Raw genomic sequence first — 20,980 nt, 5'->3', positions numbered from 1 at the left:
TCCAGATGGATCTGCCTGAAATTTGGTAGGCTTAATCCACATGGGGGAGGGGGCTCAATTGTCTGCAAATTTCATCCACTTATGTGAAAAGAGAAGAAAAAGTTGGTTTTAGATTCCCGGTGATAGTCAATGAAGATGAAACAGAGGTTCATATTTAATAGATTGGGTTTCGACCCAAATAAGAAATCAAATTGGAATGATATGGCGTTAATCCAGAAAATGTCAAAACTTTCTCAGTTTAGAACTCCATTAACTAGATTGTGACAGTGTTCGAACTCCCATTGTTCTAGGCACATTTTATGACAAGGAATTTCATTAGTGTGAGCAGTTTCTGAGCTCTGGGCACAGTACTGCGCCTAAGATTTCAGATTAAAACTGCAGAGTGGAAGGAAAGGAGGACATTTTTCTGCCTCCCCACTTACAGCTATTCTCTGAAGACTGGAGAAGAGACCCTCTTAAGGGGGGTGGGCAGGGGAAGCATTAGACCATATGAAAAATGAACATAATATTGTAGCTGCAGTTTATTCATTTTCAGCTTTGTATCCTTCTTATAAAAAAGTGTGCCTAGACATTCCATTGCTGCACCCATAACCTAGGTTTAAGGTGCCACTTAGATCCTAGCTTTCATATCTCAGTTTCTAACACTGGATTATAATTATGGTAACAACAGCAACATAAACTAAAGCTTTTCATTTCATGTTCAGATTAAAGCACTACATACAATCTCACTTTTAGAATATGTACAGGTTCAAGGTAACAGCAGATGCTGAAATGGTTGTCATTGTGGAAATTTGTTGTTTTAAGTGCAGTTTTCCAAGCAGTTAAGAATTGCAGTGGAAGGAACTACAAATAAAGAAACTATATGCAAGGTACATTGGCTTTATTCCAAATACTAAACATGTAAATTGTGCACTTTCTATATTTGGATTACTAACTCTTGCAACCTTCAGAGTGCTGCAAACAAAGCACCTTAAAAATTAGAGCTGTACAGGCTAAAATGTATAAACTGTTCAGTCAATTGTTTTGCTAACAAGCAAAAATTCTTCAGGACTTCCGAATTTCCAAACATCCACTTTTCTCCTACTCCCCTTAGTCAAATTTAGTAGTTACTGTGCAGTATGAAATTCACGGCTTTTCCTCCATCGTCAAAAGCCATCATTATCCTGTGCACCCTTACTTGGAAGCATAGGATCACTATCACTTTGAGTGATGAACTCAGTGGGACATTCCATCCTGAGTAAACATGCATAGGAGTTTACACCACAAAGGTGCCAAAGTTCAGTTCAGTTCAAGTCAATATCAACAATGCATGTTTTAAGCCTGGGCCTTCCATAATATTGACGGGTATCTTGGCTCTGGTGTTCTGACTATAATCAGGAATATTCCATTCCTGCATAGGCATTTTTCGTGAAAAAGTATTTAATCAGTTGACAACTATATAAAATCACTAACACAATGCAGGCAGCTTTCATGGGTCATGACACCAAGCAACAATATGCCTCTAAACCAAAGTACTGACAAAAATCCTTTATATCATAAGGCAAAAATAAGGCATGGACAGAAGCTCTAAAACTAAGCAGTCAAGATCAGGGTTTAGATTCTATCTAAAAAAGAACAGTGTCCGGGGTTGACATCATGCAGCACCTTCCAAGGCCCACATTTCAACAGGTCCCCCACTGCTTAACCCCCCCTGGCTTGCCTCCTAACTTTTGCTGCTTTTTCACCTGCCTTCTAAGTGTACAGGTCTGCAGGGAGAAGGCAATGTAGAGTTGACAGTGCCAAGGAGATTGCCCACTCCATGAGACAACCCCACTGAGATATCCCTGCCCAAGAGCCCCGCAAAACCTGGAGATAAGACAAAAAAAAGTCAATGCTGCAACATAAGGTAGGACTGCTGGTGAAAAGATGGATATAATTATAGATGGAAGTAAGTAGATTAAATTGTTCACATGCTCATCTTGGCTGCAGGCACATCGTCCACTCATCTGTGATTCCCATATGACATGGCAGACCCACTTTCCAGTGAGAAGGCCATATGCTTACTTTCCCAAAAGCTGCTAAAGAGCAGATTTGTTAACTGGCTTTTTATTTTATTTTTTAAAGATGAATTCAATGCAAATAATCAGGTTCATGCACTGCCAGAAACTGGTAGAGAGTATTAAGTCAAGATTCCGCTCCAAAATATGTACGTATGGATGCTATGCACATACTTAGGGTGTGCATGCCCCACACCATCCCCCAAATTCATCTTGCATCTGTGTGTTTTTAAAACTTCTGATGCTTCTAAGTTGTCTGGTGCTTCAGTCTATAATTTGGCTCCTAACCCACTCTGTCACTATAGCAGAAAATCTAAAAAGTGTTACCACATTTCCCACTTTGGGCCAAAGTGGATGACATTTGCAGACATGGGAACTACTCTGGAGTTGATTAAGAATGCTAAATTGCAGATAAATAGGTCCAGGACCTTTTGGTGGGGGAGTAAAGAGAATTAACTTTTCTTTATAATTTTATTAAAGAAGAGATTAAAGATAGGATATATATTTTGAATGAAGCTTTTAACTTTTTACATATCATATACTACTGTGCTTAACAGCTAGAGCTCTTCACTGCTTCACAGGCAACATTTCGGACAGTGTCACTTCTTCCAGAGCCTATGTATCTCAAGAAACATAGGAATAATAGAAAACACAGCAATTCTGTAATTAAAAACAGAGCAACAGTGACCCGAGTTATCTGTGGCTTTGGGGCTAAACTGACCCAGAGGGTGTTTTTCACATTGACATTTAATGCAACAGGGGAGAACACCCCCAAATGACGCTGGGTGGCCTTGCTATTGGCTCCCACACGAAGCTGATACACACCCTTAGAGGATACCACCACCCACAGGTGCATTCTAATTCAAAGTAGATAGTATCTCACCTTCCACAGGAAATGAAACACATAAAGATGGCACTGTACACAAGATACCACAGAGCAAAGAGCAGAATAAATCCTTTTAGCCAAGTAAAGGAGTAGTGGTGAAATCTAGACACTTTGTTCTGTCCCTTTTATAAATGATTTACAGTTCTACTTTACCTCAACAATGCAACATGAGAAAAGCAAGCAGGAGGACCACAGATGAACTCCATGTGGGTTATATGCACCCTCACAAAAGAAAATTCAACTTCTGTTACAAAAAGCATCAAACACAGCCATATGAATATGTCATGCAAATAAGCGAAATATCACTACATTTACCACTTTTTCATAATTATAGTTCTTTTACTCAATGAAAGAGGCACAAAAAAACTATTGAGAGCACTGAAGCCCAATCTCTGCATATTCTGATCTATCCTCTCCCTGATTTGGCATTGCTCACATTCAGCAATCCCGCTTTTCTTACAACTATAAATCCAAATCTGCATTGGAGTAGTGAAACTCCAGAAGTACTGAGTATACAGAGGACTATATTTGAATACCTGTGAGATGTCATCCCTCCAAGATAAAGGCTACCCACTCACCCATCTACTATCCCATGCACATACACACCAAAGTTAAGACCTCCATACAGAAAGTGGATTATATTTCCCCTTATAGAAGGAAATTAACAGAAGCCCAACATGAAAATCCTCCTGGGAACATTGTGAAATTTAAGACAGTCACAGAGCATTCATAGATGGAGATGTGTGATGGCTGTTGAAGCTTAAATAATGTTTCTGTGGGTTGATTTTTGAGGCTTGTAAGTCATAGGTACAGGGACGCGGGTGGCGCTGTGGGTAAAACCTCAGTGCCTAGGACTTGCCGATCGTATGGTTGGCGGTTCGAATCCCCACGGCGGGGTGAGCTCCCGTCTTTCGGTCCCAGCTCCTGCCTACCTAGCAGTTCGAAAGCGCCCCTAAGTGCAAATAGATAAATAGGTACCGCTTTATAGCGGGAAGGTAAACGGCATTTCCGTGTGCTGCGCTGGTGCTGGCTCGCCAGAGCAGCTTTGTCACGCTGGCCACGTGACCCGGAAGTGTCTCCGGACAGCGCTGGCCCCCGGCCTCTTAAGTGAGATGGGCGCACAACCCTAGAGTCGGACACGACTGGCCCGTACGGGCAGGGGTACCTTTACCTTTACTTTACCTTAAGTCATAGGTACAGACTAAAAGTGTGCCTTGCAAATGAACCTGGGATTTCTGTGGTCTTTGGCTATATAGAGAGACAATGCTTTACTCATCTGAAGTACAAATTGATCAAGACAAACAAGAGTCACATTCAACATCAGCTTTCTAAAACATCCTGATGATTACTTACCAAACACTGAACTTTTTCATTTAAGAACATGAGAGACTGGAGAAAATTTATTTTCTACAGCAATACTTCTCAGACTGCACACTCATTCATGTGTAGGCAGATACACACTTCTTTCTGTTGAGTTCATGTTGACTCTCCTGGGGCTTCACATTCACATTCATTGGTAAGAAAGATAATACTGCTACACACCACCCCAATCTTTGAGCGGTGAGAGATTCCAGGGGGGTTCCAGGCACTTACCGAGGGTTCAGGTTCCTTGGAATGAGGGTCAGCACAGAGTGTGATTTATTTACACTGAGCCTAAGATGGAAGAGCTCACAGTAGTAACAGGTCTTGCTTCTCCATTAGTCACAGCTTGGATTCCACACAAATCAAAACTATCTCACCAACTTCTCGTCTGCCTCTCTGCTTAGCTCACATAAAACTACTATTATTCTTCTAACTACCAGCCAGGTGGGAAGGAGAAAGCCCCACCCATTTAACGTAGGCAGAGAGCAACTTCTTTGGTTGTACTAAAAGCACACTGGAGAGCCAGTGTGGTGTAGTGGTTAAGAGCGGTAGTCTCGTAATCTGGGGAACCAGGTTCGTGTCTCCGCTCCTCCACATGCAGCTGCTGGGTGACCTTAGACTAGTCACACTTCTTTGAAGTCACTCAGCCTCACTCACCTCACAGAGTGTTTGTTGTGGGGGAGGAAGGGAAAGGAGAATGTTAGCCGCTTTGAGACTCTTTAAAGGGAGTGAAAGGCGGGATATCAAATCCAAACTCTTCTTCTTCTACTACTAATGATGGTGCTTAAGTGGCAAGCTAAGGCCTAGTTAGCAATGGAATCCTCCACTCAGCTTTTAACCCCTACTGGGTAGTGGAGCCCAAGAACAGGAAGGGACTCAGGGCACCACCCGACTGACCCTCTAAACCTGTAACATCACTATACATTTTACTGTCATTATAAAATGCAATCAAGCTCACAAAATTCTTAAAAACAGAATTTGGTTAAGTATTTTCCAAAGAGTACAGCACTGTGTCTTATCTGGCCCTGCAGTTGAGGGTGGGGTGGTGCACTCAGTGAAGCCATAATCCACATCTAACTGGCTTCAGGTTCAGAATCCTGCAACACTCACTGGCTTCCATGCCTTCAATAATTAAATGTGGTTTCCTATGCTGTTGTACATGGTGAGCCGCTGCATTAGGTTTACCTTTGCAGTGAGATGAAGCCCTTCTCCAAATAATGGAACCAGCCACGCTCCCCAGTTCAAACACATAGGATTTTATCTTTACTTCCAGCATAATCAATGCAGTGTTGATTGCATGTACTCGGGACATTTTGCGCCAATGTGTCAGTATGGTATTTGGGCTGTATTCATCTACACTACAGAGTTCATTCCAGAGCAACAATGCAATAGTACAACAACAACAAGAAGAAGAAGTAATGATGAACATTGGGGAAAGTTTTTTTCTTTCTTTCATTTTTTGGAATAAATTTATTTAATCCAAATTGTATTTAATTCAGGTTTAGTTATTTCATGCTTCAAACTTTAGTTTGTTTCAGAAACTTCCTCTCCTTTGATTTGCAGGGGGTGGGGTAGAGACTGCACATCCAAAATCAATTTTGAAGGGAAAGAAGCCCACCCCTGAACAAAAAGTCTGTTGCCCTATTAACTTCATTTCTTAGAGATGTTCTTGGGCCAAGCAAAATTAAAGTCCATAGTTAAAGAGTAATTTTATAGGAACATAGGAAGTTGCCTTATACTAAGTCAGATCATTGGTCCACCTAGCTTAGTAATGCCTAGACTGAATAGCAGCAACTCTCCAGTATTTCAGACAGGGTTTTCTCTGAGCTGTACCTGGCTGTGTCAGAAACCATACCTGTGAACTTCTACATGCAAAGCAGATGCTCTACCACTGAGCAAAAACCCTTTTCTCATGTGATATTTGAACACACTAAAAACAGAGAAGGGATTTATCTTTGCTTGAGAAGGCCACAGATCTAAAGAAGCCTCTGTGTATGAAATTTTGGTATCAGTCAAACCTGTCCTGCTGCACAACAAATTTGTAGTTCTCAGCTGGGAAAGGCTGATTATGACATTATTAAAAAGGTGAAGGGACCCCTGACCATTAGGTCCAGTCGCAGACAACTCTGGGGTTGCAGCGCTCATCTCGCTTTATTGGCTGAGGGAACCGGCGTACAGCTTCCGGGTCATGTGGCCAGGATGACTAAGCCACTTCTGGCGAACCAGAGCAGCGCATGGAAACACCGTTTACCTGCCCACCAGAACAGTACCTATTTATCTACTTGCACTTTGACGTGCTTTTGAACTTCTAGGTTGGCAAGAGTAGGGACCGAGCAACGGGAGCTCACCCCGTTGCAGGGATTCGAACCACCAACCTTCTGATCGGCAAGCCCTAGGCTCTGTGGTTTAACCCACAGCGCCACCCGTGTCCACACATCATTACTCCACTGTAAATATGCCTCAGTCACAGCAGAGGATATTGGTCATGAGCCACCTTCAGATCTCTTAATTAGTAAGTGAAATACTTTTAAAACTGGATAAATAGTACAAGTGACAGATGGTCACACTAGCAGCCTGTATGTATCTGGAAATAAATCTTTTACCCAAAACTTCCTCACTTCCCTACTGAGACACCACATTGGGGGTACTGGAATTGAAAGGAATGGGTATTAAAGAACTTTCTTGATAAGCAGTAGTGTTCAACAAATGTGTTCCACAGTGAAAGACATATTGAGGTCATGGAATAGTTTTCTCCCAATTTAGACTGACTGGAGACACTTGGATTTTTCATTTTCCTTATAACATGAACACCTGTGAATCTGCAACAGTATATCACATTGGGAAAGCAACTTGAGAACCTAGATATGCAATCTGTGTTCCTGGTTGTTCCCAGCCCTGAGGTCCATTTCTTTGGTTCTCTTCCAAGCATCCTAGAATAACTAGCCAGTGCCCCATACATAATATATGGAGATGGGTAAGCAGAAGAACTCAACTTCTAGAAAATAAAGGACCCATACTCTCAAAACAGCAGGAAGTTTTCTATTGCTCTCCTTTCTATGGGGCTGGTAGGGCACACTCTCTTGACTGACAAATAGCACTCAGGATACCTGAACTTCCTCTCTTTCTTATAGTATTGATTGTTGTACCTGTGTTTTCTTGAGATATAATATATATTGCTATGAAAATGGGGGGAAAGTTCTGGAGTCATTCATGAAAGCAGTATCAAGGCCAAAAATTCTAAAATGCGTGTAAAGACTAATAATGGCTGTGTCTGTGAAATCCAGAAATGCCTTAAAAAGTATCAGACAACACATTTTGGGGGTTGTGAACTGTATTTATTGGTTACTATATATGGGAGATCCAAAGATTTGATGGCAAGCATTCTGCTTTCTTTATCTGAAGTCTGAATTCTCTTCACTGAAGAGTCTTCTTAAGATACAATGTGTACCACTTAGCATTTTCCTTTCTACTCATGCGGGTGAATCCACAGCCAGTTCCAAAGGCTTCAAGACACTGAAATACTGTGTTTCCATTTGGCACAACAGAACTGATCCTTTACTCACCTGATGTGGGATTCCATTGAGTTTCATTTAAGCTCTTAAGGTCACTCAAGGAGCTGTATTGAAGGGCTTGCTTGCCATCAAGGTATCCAAAGCTCAGCTCAGCTCAGCTCAGCTCAGCTCAGCTGTGCCTGGGGGCAGGGAAGGATTATCAAGCAAATGACAGGCCAAAATAGATTGGGTTGTCCAGTTCAGCTGGCCACAAATTGTGAAGGTCTGCTTTTAAATCATCACAACTTTTGGGTGTAGGTGTGCACACACACCTTTGCAAAGGTTTGACGTTCAACATAATGTTTCTTTGGACCTTACTTCATTACAAAACATTGTGAACCAAGGTTCATACTTCTTCACGTGCCATGTCTTATCAAAGTGCTTGTAGCACAGAAAGGGAATGAAAAGACTCAGTTCACCAAGAGTTTTTATTAAATGTACTGTGGTGAACATTTTCCAGTACGTGGAGCAGTACGATCAACAATTGAAGGCACATACTGAACACCAAGTAAGCAAAACTTTGTAGTGTACTGCATGACTAGTTCCCAGATTTAAAAACAAACAGGGGAAAAATCAAATCAGAATGAATATTCTATTAATCATTTCCAGCTCGGCATAAATCTTAGGAGAAAAGCCTCTGAGGTAGTGGAGTGATTTGGCTTTAAATATGTGAGGATGTATTTACATACTACTTTCAACTGTATGTTTCAGTCTGTTTTATTGTGGCTCACTACAGTCCGAATAGGACGTGGGTGGCACTGTGGGTTAAACCACAGAGCCTAGGGCTCTGTGATCAGAAGGTCAGCGGTTCGAATCCCCGCGATGGGGTGAACTCCCATTGCTTGGTCCCTGCCACAACCCCAGAGTCATCCGCGACTGGACCTAACGGTCAGGGGTCCCTTTACCTTTACAGGCAGAATACGTGGCTGCATGAGCAGCAAATGAAGCTTTTTTGTTCTCTCCAGCAGCCCTGTAAGACAGGCCACTATTCTATCTGCAAACAGTAGTTGAAGATGAAGCTGTGAGAGATTTGTGGTTGAGGTGGGACCTAAACCAGGAGCTTTTTGGCTCACAACTCATGTTTTTAGTCCCTACTATACCCCAGTTCTCAAAATTATTATCACAACCCTACACTGCCTACCCTGGCATACTTCTTCAATCATATTTTATTATTTATTTATTTCACAACAATTTCTATATTGCTTGTTTGTCATAAAACCTTCAAGAAGTTTACAAAAAAGATTTCCAAAAATACACACTGGTATTGAACAGGGATTGCATCCAATTCTATCCAAGTGAGTGAAATGGACGTGCTTCTCCTCTCCTCCTGCCTTGCATTCCCCTCATCCTACCAAAATCTGCGCTGAAGGATCTCCCAGACATCTGGAGCTAATTTGGGGGGGGGGGGGCTGCAGAGAGCTGCAGGAGGGGTGGAAATCTTATTGCTTCATTAGCTGTCAACTCATGCAAGATGTGTGCAAAAATATTGAACATTGAAAAATATTAATTAATTTATCTAATTAATTAATTTATCTAATTAATTTATTAATTAATCTAATAGATACATAAATATAAACCACCATTAGACTCAATTATTTCTTTTTTGCTTTCAAAGTTCACCTTCAAATATATTTATGAGCCTAACAGCCTAAACTAAGAGACAAAAGATTTATTTATTTATTTATTAGTGTTTGTTGAAAAACCTATGCTGATTTTCCAAGATGCCAGGCTGCAGGAGCTAATTGATGGTGAGCGGAAGCATGGTTCAATGTGTTCCTGCAGAACACACCATAGATAACCAACCAACTTTTCTTGGTTATTTGCTCCAGGTGCAGGCCATTTTGATACATTCTGAACTCCATGAATAAAATTGCATTCCTCTTCTCACCTGCCAGAGAAGGAAGCATTTTTATATTAAGCAAAGAACTGTGCGGATAATTTAAAATGAGGGGAAACTAAAGTATCATTAGAACTATTTAAGATTTTGGCAGTAATTTGATTCATCAGTTATTTCTGTATTGATTTAATTTTCCGAACGAGTCACATCTAAAACAAGCTTGGATGGAAGTTAAAAGAAAGGAGATTTAATGACAAGGTAAAATATTGCCAACCATTTTTCCTGTCTATCTTCTTTCTGTTTGTGCTGCATAACTGACTGCCAAGCCTTTCAGCAAGCAGATAGGATAATAGCTTTTAGTGGACCATCTTCAACTTCAGTTGATAAGAGTTTACAACCTTTCAGGTTTCCACAAAATGCTCCTTCAGGCAGAGCCAAGATTCTCACAGATAATACTCATAGGAGTCTCAGAGTCCTTCAGGGAGGACATGCCTTTATTAAATACAATGTCCTCCCAAACTGTGTTCAGTATAGACTAGGAACATACTGTGTTCCACAAATTCTGAGATAGATCTCTGCAGACCATTCACAAAGGGGGTGCTAACCATGGTGCTGCATTTTCTATACACTCTGTTGTGACAGAAAATCTGCATAAACATAGAATGTGGTTTAGACAGAGGCCTACTATTGAGGTGAAGATAAAACAGTCTTCCTCCCAATCCTTACTCCAGATCTACAGTTCCTGGAAGACATCTAAGTAATTTGTTAAGCCTTAATGTGCTGCTCCTCGATGCCAGATGGTTGAATGGTATCATCAGCACAGTCCAGGATTTAATCCTGGGTGAGAATTCCAACCTAGGTAGGGGATGGATTTAACCCATCCTAGCTGTGCTCATCAAGGTTCCAGGAGCAGTATAAACATTTGCATCTTATCCTTCAGGACCATTTGGGGGGTTGGGACCTAGAGGCACTGTTATGCAGTGCTTCCGCTCTTTCCTCCTGGGGGTGTCCAGAAAGTGGTGTTGGGGGATGAGTGTTCGGACCCCTGGGAGCTCACTTGTGGGATGCCTCACAGCTCTATCCTATCCCCTATGCTTTTCAATATCTATATGAAGCCACTGAGAGAAATCATCAGGGGGGTTTCAGCTGGGTGTTCATCAATATGCAGATGATACCCAGTTCTATCTTTTGTTTAACTTGGAACCAGTGAGGCTAGTGAATGTCCTGTCTGGAGGAGGTTGGAGGATGGATTGTGGTTAACAGATTGAGGTTGAATCCCAACAAGACAGAAGTACTATTCTAGGGGACAGAGGGCAGGCAGGTATGGGGGACTCCCTTGTCCTGAATGGGGTAACTGTGCCACCAAAGGACCACATGTGCATCCTTGGGGTCATTTGGGGGCACAGCTGTCCATGGAGGCGCAGGTTAATTCTGTGTCCAGGACGGCTGTCTACCAGCTCCACCTGGAATGATGGCTGAGACCCTACCTGCCTGTGCACTGTCTTGCCAGAGTGTTACATGCTGTAGTTATCTCCTGCTTCGACTACTGCAAGGCGTTCTACATGGGGCTACCTTTGAAGGTGATTCGGAAACTACAACTAATCCAGAATGCGGCAGTTAGACTGGTGGCTGTGAGTGGCCGCCGGGACCATATAACACCAATCCTAAAGGATCTACATTGTCTCCCAGTACATTTATGAGCACAATTCAAAGTGTTGTGCTGACCTTTAAAACCCTAAACTGCCTCAGCCCTGGATACCTGAAGGAGTGTCTCCCAGACACCGTGATCCAGCTCTGAGGACCTTCTTATGGTTCCCTCACTTTGAGAAGTGAAGTTACAAGAAACCAGGCAGAGGGTCTTCTCAGTAGTGGCACCTGCCCTGTGGAACACCTGCCCATCAGATGTCAAGTTGATAAAGAACTACACAACTTTTAGAAGACATCTGAAGGCAGTGCTGTATACTGAAGTTTTTAATGTTTGATGTTTCATTGTGTTTTCAATATTTTGTTGGGATCTGCCCAAAGTGGCTGGGGCAACCCAGTCGCATGGACAGCATATAAATCATCATCATCATCATCATCACCATCTATTCTTTGGCAGTGGTGACAGCTACCAAATCTCACTTCTCTGACACCTTTACATCTGCTCAGTGTCATCCAGTGGAGCCTCTCCAGTGGTAAAAGGCTTTCTACAACCTGGTAAAGTCAGGGAAGTGAAAGAACAACTCATGAACCAGTGTGACTGTTTTGAAAGTTTTCACAGGTAAAATCACTTGCATCAGTTCAGACTTTGAGACTACTTTTGAAGCAAGATTGGAGAAAGATGGTGCTATTGTGCTGTCTCACCAAGCTTTCATGGATCCCTTTCAGGTTGCTGGTCCTGAAGATGTAGACAGAGTGCATGGAGAAGTTAGACCAAGTACATACAGTATATGCTTGACCCTTATCCATCTTGTTTGCTGAAAGCATCAAGACTGGACATTTCTCAATGGGTCTTAAAGGTAGTCAATGAACATGAGAAGAGCCCTAGTCCAGCATCCTGATCTCACAGTGATCTTTGTTTTACATGTTTATATTATATCACCCGTTTTCAAATGTGTGATGCCTAATATCAGACAAAAAAATCACACAACATTTCTAACTGCCATTTAAAAAAAAAAAAATACTATGCATCACATAGGAATAAATAACTATATCTGGGGTGGGAATTGAAGCAAAGCAACAAATAAGCCATACTGCCAGACAATAGGATAAACTAATAAAGATCTCACATTTATGGAAAGCGGTAGGTACAAAGCATATTCATTTCCTTAATCAGAAATAGCTCTCCAGCCTTTGGAAAATTTATTTCAAATACAAAAGATAACCAACTTGTTTAAAGGTTACAATGCTGATAACAATTTATATTTTCTGTCTCTGGTGAAGTGGGCTCTAACCCATGAAAGCTTATGTCTGAATATATTTGTCAGCCTTTAAGGTGCAACAGGAATCTATGTTGCTTTGATTGAAACAGACCAACATAACTGCAGCTTTGGAATTTGTATTTGGATTACTCCGCTCTGCTCCCGCATAGTTTAATTCCTAGTAATGTCTTGTATAAGTTAAATGTGGACTCAAACATGAGAATAGCTTCTTAAGTGATCAATTGTTATACAGGATCCTCTTTCACTCCACATCAGCCTCCACAAGATCCTGCTTCTATTTAGTACCAGTTAGCCAATGCTGAAAAGTATTTAAAAGAAGAATCAGCATCAAAGAGCAAAGCCCTTAATCCCATCTGTGTACACAGGCATACCCAGTCACCAAAAGCAACTTGTCAATCAAGTGCATACCACCCAACATGCCCAAGTGAATGGGCCTGTTCCAATCTCGGATTTTGCTTTTTAAATCTCGATGAGAAATTCTACGTTAGACAACAGGCTGAGCCAAGCCTTCCTTAGCTCAGCATAAGATGATTAAAACCATGCTACCCAGGAAGAGAGAGATAATATGAAACACCAGAGGTTTACTAGGGGACAGAACTAGGAACTGATATGCAAAACCACTGTGAATGTTTAAATCATATCTGAGTCGCAGCAATCCAAGTGCAAATACTCTAATCATTCTGCATGCTGCAGGCAAGACAGCCTGCTGTAATGGGAGGCAGCTCTAGAAATAGTTATGAAGGCTAAGCCCTTATACTTGATAATTTTATATATATATGTATTACATCCGTGTGGAGAGAGAAAGAGAGAGAGGTAGTACCGGTAATTCAGCAGGAACAATCTCTAAAAGTTAAGAGTGTTTCTAATTTTAAAAGCTCAGTATCATTCTCAGCTGTGATACAATATCCCCTCAAATATTCCTTCAAACCTCTCTTCAAAACCCACCTTTTCCGCAAGGCCTTTGGCTTAACCCCATAATCTTCATTGTCAACTGCAACATATATATACACACAGAGAGAGCAATGTACAAAATAACAAAAAATTACCTTATACTCAGAAGACCAAGAATCTCTGCAAAATTTGACCTGTTTTATCAATGCAGTTTTTTTTAAAAAATAATATTTCAAGGGTCATTACAATGAGGTTTGTAGATACAAGAAGAGAGGTTTTTAAGGAACATCCAAGCACCAAATGGGCAAATTAAAATCTGCTTATTTGTATTGATTTGTAATATCAGCTAACACAGCTCCCCCAAAACATATGTGGTCTCATGTTATACTGCACAGTCTGGATAAATGCCTCTTCCCCCTGTCTAAAATAGTTATAAATTACTTGAGTATTCTTACTTGGCAAAAATGAATTACTGTATAGCACACCTGACAGTCAGTGACTTCTACAACTGACACTGCTAAAGGAGAGCAGATAAGGAAACACATCTTGTACCATTCGGTTCTATTTATGTCTATTCAGAAATGAGTCCTGATGAGCTCAATTGGTTTTACTCCCAGGTGAAGTACGTGCGTACTGGAACCACAATGCCCATTTCCCCAATAATTAATTCATGCTAAAGGTTGAGAACAGATCTTGCAATAATTCTAACTTCTTGTGTATGAGAAAGTTATTTATAAACTATATTAAGTTAAAGAAATCTGAATAGGAATTACAACTTGTATAAGTACAACAAAGTAATTCATTTTTAATTAACCGTGTTATGTTCCGAATTCATTTTCTGGGAAAACACTGACACAGAATGATTGAGAGGTTGGGCTGTTTTAGTGATTGTTCACACAGAGAGGGAAACTGATTATTTCTAAAGAGACTCCTTGCATGAGTGAGGACTACTCATTCAAACAGGAAGGCTGCAAGTTCAAACCCTAAACATTTAGCAATGAACAAGTGTTTTGTCTCCCTCACTCCAGGCAGAAACCTCTCTGAACTTTATATCCCAGTGGAATTTGTAAGCATGTTTGGCAGGGAAAGTGACAGAAAGGGAACTCTGCCGCTAAGTCTCAGGGGTCAGTAGCGTGTTGAGGCTCAGCTCCAAAGGAAAGAAGGAATGTAACATGGAACCTCCAGAGGAGAGGGAGAGGGAGGGGGGGAGAGAGAGTTGTAGTGGGCAAAGAAATAATACAGGAAACTTAAAAGGGGAGGAGGGCACCATTAGGGGCTGCAAACCATTGCAGCAAACCATAATGTTTAAAAATAAGGACTGAAAAGTGTTTCACTAAGGAAAGAACCCACATTGCATCTTTACATGGGTCTTTAAGCAAGCATTCAATGCCAAGTATGTCCTTCAGCAGGTCACACACATTAAAAATATATTTCCAAGTAATATTGCTAAAATATGTTATCATAGTTGTACCAATTTATTATAATTGAAGCCCTCTGGAGGATTCAATCTAAACTATTGTACCCGAAATACCAATGGGATGTTAAGGTCAATGTGACCATTATTGATTTGTGTCATGAAAACATTTCTTCGCTGAAAGAAGCAGGTCACAAATGGACACACTGACAACTTCCAAGCCCCAAGAACAGTGATGTTTTGTGCCTCAAAATGCTGCATTTCCTGCAGCTACCATGATCAGAAATGTCTAGGAGAAGAGGCTCTCAATGAATGTGGCAATCTCCTCAGCGGCAAACCATTTGCTACTGAAAGACATTTGATATGTTGCCTCTCACCTCCCAATCTCATAGTAGGATGCTTTCCAATCTTTGGTCTCAGCAGACTGGAATCAATTTGTCTCAGTTCAGGCATAACAACAACAACAATAGAGCCATAGATGCTGCATGCAATGCAACTATCAATACATTAGTCATTTAAAACTCCGCTATATATACCTGGGCTGGAGAGTTTGTGTGGGTGCACCTGTAAGCCATAAAAGACATCTGTTTCTTCCATGACTCAAATTAAAATTTCGATATGTATTTTTCTTTTTCTTTTTTTTAAAAATCCCACTTAGAAACCAAAAACCTTAAGAACTTCAGCAACCTTCATTCCACCCCTAAGAAGATTATGTTAGGACCCTCACGCCAACAGTTTTATATAAAGAAGTGTTGGGGGAGTGGGGGGAGAGAATGCAGAAACCGATGAAGCCACAGCAAAGAGGAGTTTAAAAATAGAAATTTGCTGCTGCCAACATTTGTACTGAAGTCGTAGCTATTTCAAACGCACATATAGGTGTAAACAATGGAGCACAACTAAATATGTTCCTCACTACTTCGTGTGATATTTCGAAACTCTGCACATATTAACAGTTCTCCAGCGAAGTGTTAACGCTAATATATTGTCCTGTTGGTCTTTTGCTTGTTTACAGTTGCTTAAGTGCTTCTTCAGCACTTAAGGAAAGGGTTTCTTAGGTATTGTTTAAAAAATGATAAAGGACGATAGGAGTTATCTCGGTCAGGCATTTTAGAAGACATAGATATATGGTACACACACAACTTCACCCCACCACTTCGGAAGGGGTAGTTGGCTAGGATCCGGAACAGCGCTTGATTTGTGCCTAAGCGTCCGGGCGAGCGGGAGTCGGGGGAAGAGAGAACCTGTGCGCTGGCCAACTTCTCCCATCCGCCCCAACTAAACGGGACCCCCCCCCCCTCCAAACGTCCCCTCGACATCTGAGTAGCCCTGGGCAATGCAGATCGGCTGCACTATTTCTTTAATAAATAAATAAACAAACAAACAAAAAACCCTAAGAACAACTGAAGTAGTATCGCTGCAGGTACTTGGAGTGGGACAAGTGCCAAAGCAGTCGCCCCCCGGCAGGCAATCCGGATCAAGTTGCGAGGCGAGCGCCCGTCAGCCAGCCAGCCAGAGGCTGCACTCGCCCGCGGCGGAGGCTGCTGCTGCTACGACTGCCAGGTGCCTGCCTGCCTGCCTGCCTGCCCTGGCAGCCTACATGGGTGAGGGGCTCTCACTTACGTGTACTGCTGGGGAAAGCTGTAGCCATCCGCGGCGGGAGCCGAGAGGACGAGGCACAGGATTATTTGGCTGCACAGAGCCGGGACGATGCAAGATGCGCCGCAGGTCTGAGCGGAGAACGCCATTTTTCCATTAAAAATTCAGCGGCGGCACCAACTCTTCACCCTCTCCCCGGCGGCGGTGGCGCTGGGCTGCCAAAGACACCCTCCCCGCTCGGGCTGGGAACCTGCGAGGGGCTTCTTTGAGGGACCGGCGCTGCTGAATCTCCTCCGGCTACTCCAGAGAGGCGCAAGAGTCCAGCCAGTCAGCTATAAGCAAGTGGTGGCGGCCGCAGCCTCCTTCCCGCCCTCCGTCCCCACACTCAAATGCCACGAGCGGGGCAGCTCTCGGGAGGCTGAGGCGAGAGAGGAGGGGGTCGGGAGAGCGCGGCTGGGGCTCCCTACACAGCCAGCCAGGCGGGTGGCGGCGGCGGTGGCTGCTGCTGCTGCTGCTCGCTCCGGCCCTCACGCGGCGGGCTCGGCTCCGTTGTGGCAAACACTGAGCGAATACAAACTGCTACTTTCCCTCAAATAGGCGGCCAACCTGCCCAGCCTCCTCCCCTCGCATCCCTCCTCCTCCTCCCCCTCCTCTCCGCATCCCTCTCTTCCCGCCGCCCTCCCCTCGCTTCGGAACGCTCTCCATCCTCGGCAGCCACCACGGCGCATGCTCCCGAGACAGCCGGCGCCTGGCGAACCAGCGTCCTCTCAGCCTCTGGACCTTTCGCTGGGCCCAGGCGGCCCGAGCTGCTGCGCGCGCCCCCCGCCAAGCGTCACGCACTCGCCCTCGCCTGCTCGTGGCAGCAGGGGGGCTGGCGCGCTCGCGTGCCTTTGCCGCCAGGGCACGTGCGAGGCAGTCGGTGCAGCCACATTGGCCGGGTCCTGTTAAACTTGCGCTCCTCTTGACCCCGCAAGTGCTAGCGAAGCGGATTTCTGCCCCCTCCCCCACTTCGCGGCCGCAGCACCACCACCAGCAGCGCTTTCCCCTTCTCCTACTGGTGCGTACCTGGAAAACTCTCTCGGTGTGTAAGCAGTTTAATGCAGGTCACTCAGCTTGAGTCTGCGCCCAGCTTTTCTCCCCCCCCCCCCACCAACGCAGGTAGCGCAGCTACCCTAGGAGTACATCCACTGCTTTGGACCATGAAAGTTAACACCTGCCAATCAAACTGACTCATCAGCTGCGAGTTCCTCTAGGCTGCTATTATAGGAAATTAAATGGGGGGGGGCAAGAGAAATTCTGTACAGTGGTACCTTGGGTTACAGATGCTTCAGGTTACAGACGCCACTAACCCAGAAACAGTACCTCGGGTTAAGAACTTTGCTTCAGGATGAGAACAGAAATCGTGCAGCGGCGGGAGGCCCCATTAGCTAAAGTGGTACCTCAGGTTAAGAACGGACCTCCAGAACGAATTAAGTTCTTAACCCGGGGTACCACTGTACATAATTTGAGGCCGACCCCTGAGAAGGTACACCTGGGCAATTCGTCGGAGCTATCCCATTTTAGGAGTGCCATCTATTAAACTGAGTTTGGAAAACCCTCGCCAAATTTGAATTCGAGGAGATTCCTGAAGCCTAGAGTTTGGTTTGGCTAGTTTTAATTTTTGAAACTGGTTAGGAATTGAATTTTAACCGCACATGGACAAGCAGAATCCTCCAGACATCATGGTGACCAATCTCAAATATATTCCTGGGTGTACTTTTGGCAGCTCCCTTCATAATGCCTTAGTGAGAAAATACCAGGTTACCTGCTTCCACAGCAACTGGCGGCATAATGCTCCAAGGGCTGCATGCACACCTTAACTTTGAGACGTGTATTCTTCTACCATCTTAAATCGGGGGTTGTGGCGCTCATCTCACTTTACAGGTCAAGCTGAGCTGGCGTTTGTCCGCAGACAATTTTTCCGGGTCATGTGGCCAGCATGACTAATCCGCTTCTGGCAAAACCAGAGCAGCACCTTCCCACCGGAGTGGCACCTATTTATCTACTTGCACTTTTTTGGCGTGCTTTCGAACTGCTAGGTTGGCAGGAGCAGGGACCGAGCAACAGGAGCTCACCCCATCATGGGGATTCGAACTGCCAACCTTCTGATCGGCAAGCCCAAGAGGCTTGGTGGTTTAGACCACAGCGCCACCCACGCCCCTGATCCTGTAAAGCACCCCCCTATACTGAATTCATGGCAAATGTGGCACTGCCAAGATAGCTTCCTCTGCAGATCTCGGTGTCTGGCAGGTAATATGTTTCATCACATTCCTATGTCCTGAGCAGTATAGGGTCTTGTATACCAGTACTTCAGAAGTAAAGAAGTAGCCAGTGCAACTGCTTCAGAACGGGGTAATGACTTCATGGAAGGCTGTCCAAGTCCAGCCACAGCCTTTTGCTGTAGTTGCAGCTTCCAGACCAACCTCAGGAGTAGTTTTACACAGAGTACAGTAGTACCTCGGGTTACAGATGCCGCTAACCCAGTAATAGTACCTCAGGTTAAGTACTTTGCTTCAGGATGAGAACAGAAATTGTTCAGCGGCAGCAGGAGACCCCATTAGCTAAAGTGGTACCTCAAGTTAAGAACAGTTTCAGGTTAAGAATGGACCTCCAGAACAATTTAAGTTCTTAACCAGAGGTACCACTGTATGTTGCAACTGTTACTGTTTTCATTTATTGTAAGCTACCACAAGAATCTGCCTAAATATCATGGGACAATCTTTTTTTTTAGAAGAAATACATAATAAATATATCATCTTTCTGCAGAGGCTTCTGAGTGCTGAAGTACAGCAAAGATATGTCAGGCATATGGAAAGCGCAGATCGGGCCATTCTGAGCATGGAGGTGGTCAACACAGTGCTTTCCAGGTGGCTGAAGCTGAAGGAAGCTATGGTCCAAAATACCTGGAGAGCAGTACGTTGACTACCACTGCTCTACGCAGGTTCCACAGCAGCTCCTAATGCTTCTGCGCATGTACATCTTATCCAAGTCACTCTGCGCATGAAAACTATAGGTGCCATGATTCAAGAGTGTCCCTGAATACATTAGGGCTTTAAATCAGGCTTTGTTGCTTATTATTTATATGATTAGATACTTTTATGTGCATTGCTTTTAAATTGTTACCTGACCCAAGCCATTGAGGTGGGAGCAAGGCTAGAAATCAAACAAATTAAACTAATACATTACCTTCTCTGCCAGTCTTATTTTCATAGACCACTGAGATAACAACCACTTCATATACTAAAACTGGAAACACATTCCATAATATAGTGCTGCATATGGTGGCCATTATAATGCTTCAAATAATTTTAACATCAATATGTGTTCATGGGTATTTTTAAGTACTTTAAAGTTATTTGGAGGACGTTTCTCTTTGTAACCTGTGTAGTCTAGAGTACCTGAGTATTATATTGTCCTGAACTCCTTGCCTACTTCCTTGCAAGTCAGTATGTCAAGTCCCAAGTTCTAGAGCCAGGAAACACGGTCCAGGGTCAATGCACGTATTTGAAGCCCAAATTCCAAAGGTTAGGAAACACACTCCAGAGTCAAACCCAAGGAACTGCCCTGCAGAGGTCCTAGAACATTCAAACCAAGGTCCATCAATGTGGGCAGTTAATCAGACACAGCATCTCAGCTGTGCTTCCCTTTTATACCGCCCATGCTGACTGCAGCATCTGAGCTTGATGAGGCATGTGACCCTCACCTGTTCTGAGCCTACTCCAGCTGAGGAATCACGTACCTCCTCAAAGAGCTAGCAAACCCCACCTGGCCACCTCGGGAGCTGGGCTGTGGGCCCTTGCATGCCTTACAGCCTTTGGAAGCTGTAAAGGGTTGGATGTGTGCTAATAAATTGAGACTTAATCCAGAAAAAAACTGAGGTTGCCCTGTTCAGGAGAGAGATGAACCTTGGAATAAATATCAGTGTTAGTGATGACCTCCTCCCTTACCACTCTGCCTGCTGCCTAAGATCTGCTCAGTCCCTTCTCTATGCCTCATAGTGGGCTTCATTCAGGAGAAGGATTTCATGTAAGGAAAAATGTTTATAAGAGCTGTTTACATGCCTTGTGGACCTACTTTTTTATTGCTTTTATATACCATCTGCCAAAGAACCCAAGACCATTTGCAACTTGAAATATTAACACAAATCATACAAAGTATTATTTGGACAATTTTAGGAGCAGCTGGCGGGAGCTCCTTGTCTTCTGACTAAGGTATACAGGTCTCAAGCAGCCCTGGGGAAATTGGAGGGTAGGGCTGCCTCAACAGTTACCTCAGCCCACCAAGAATTGCTTCAGGGGCTGATGGTAATTGTTCGCTGGCCTGGCTTCGGCCTTTCTTCAGGGCACACAGGTCTAAAGTAGCCTCAGGGAAGATGACAGTGGGGCTGCCCAACAGTTCTCTCAGGCGGCTGCTGATCCCTTCAATGGCTCTGTTATCCTTAGCC

The 20,980-nt window shown here is 43.6% G+C and overlaps 1 protein-coding gene across 4 annotated transcripts in view; it reads right to left on the bottom strand.

Moving 5' to 3' along the window:
* The window catches only part of CACNA2D2 (calcium voltage-gated channel auxiliary subunit alpha2delta 2), a 513,315-nt gene extending 496,150 nt beyond the window's left edge, over positions 1 to 17,165 (bottom strand). For all 4 annotated transcript variants that reach the window (XM_083429356.1, XM_083429357.1, XM_083429358.1 and 1 more), the window contains exon 1: positions 16,522 to 17,165. In XM_083429356.1, the coding sequence (XP_083285482.1) occupies positions 16,522 to 16,646 (125 nt within the window). In that variant the 5' untranslated portion in view covers positions 16,647 to 17,165. The remainder of the gene's footprint in view (positions 1 to 16,521) is intronic.
* Between the last annotated feature and the right edge of the window lie 3,815 nt (positions 17,166 to 20,980).

Source organism: Podarcis tiliguerta (genome assembly GCF_965153285.1).
Source record: "Podarcis tiliguerta genome assembly, chromosome: 2".
NCBI classification, from domain to species: domain Eukaryota; kingdom Metazoa; phylum Chordata; class Lepidosauria; order Squamata; family Lacertidae; genus Podarcis; species Podarcis tiliguerta.
Note: the sequence above shows the minus strand (reverse complement) of the source record. Positions and strands in the feature narration are given on the sequence as shown.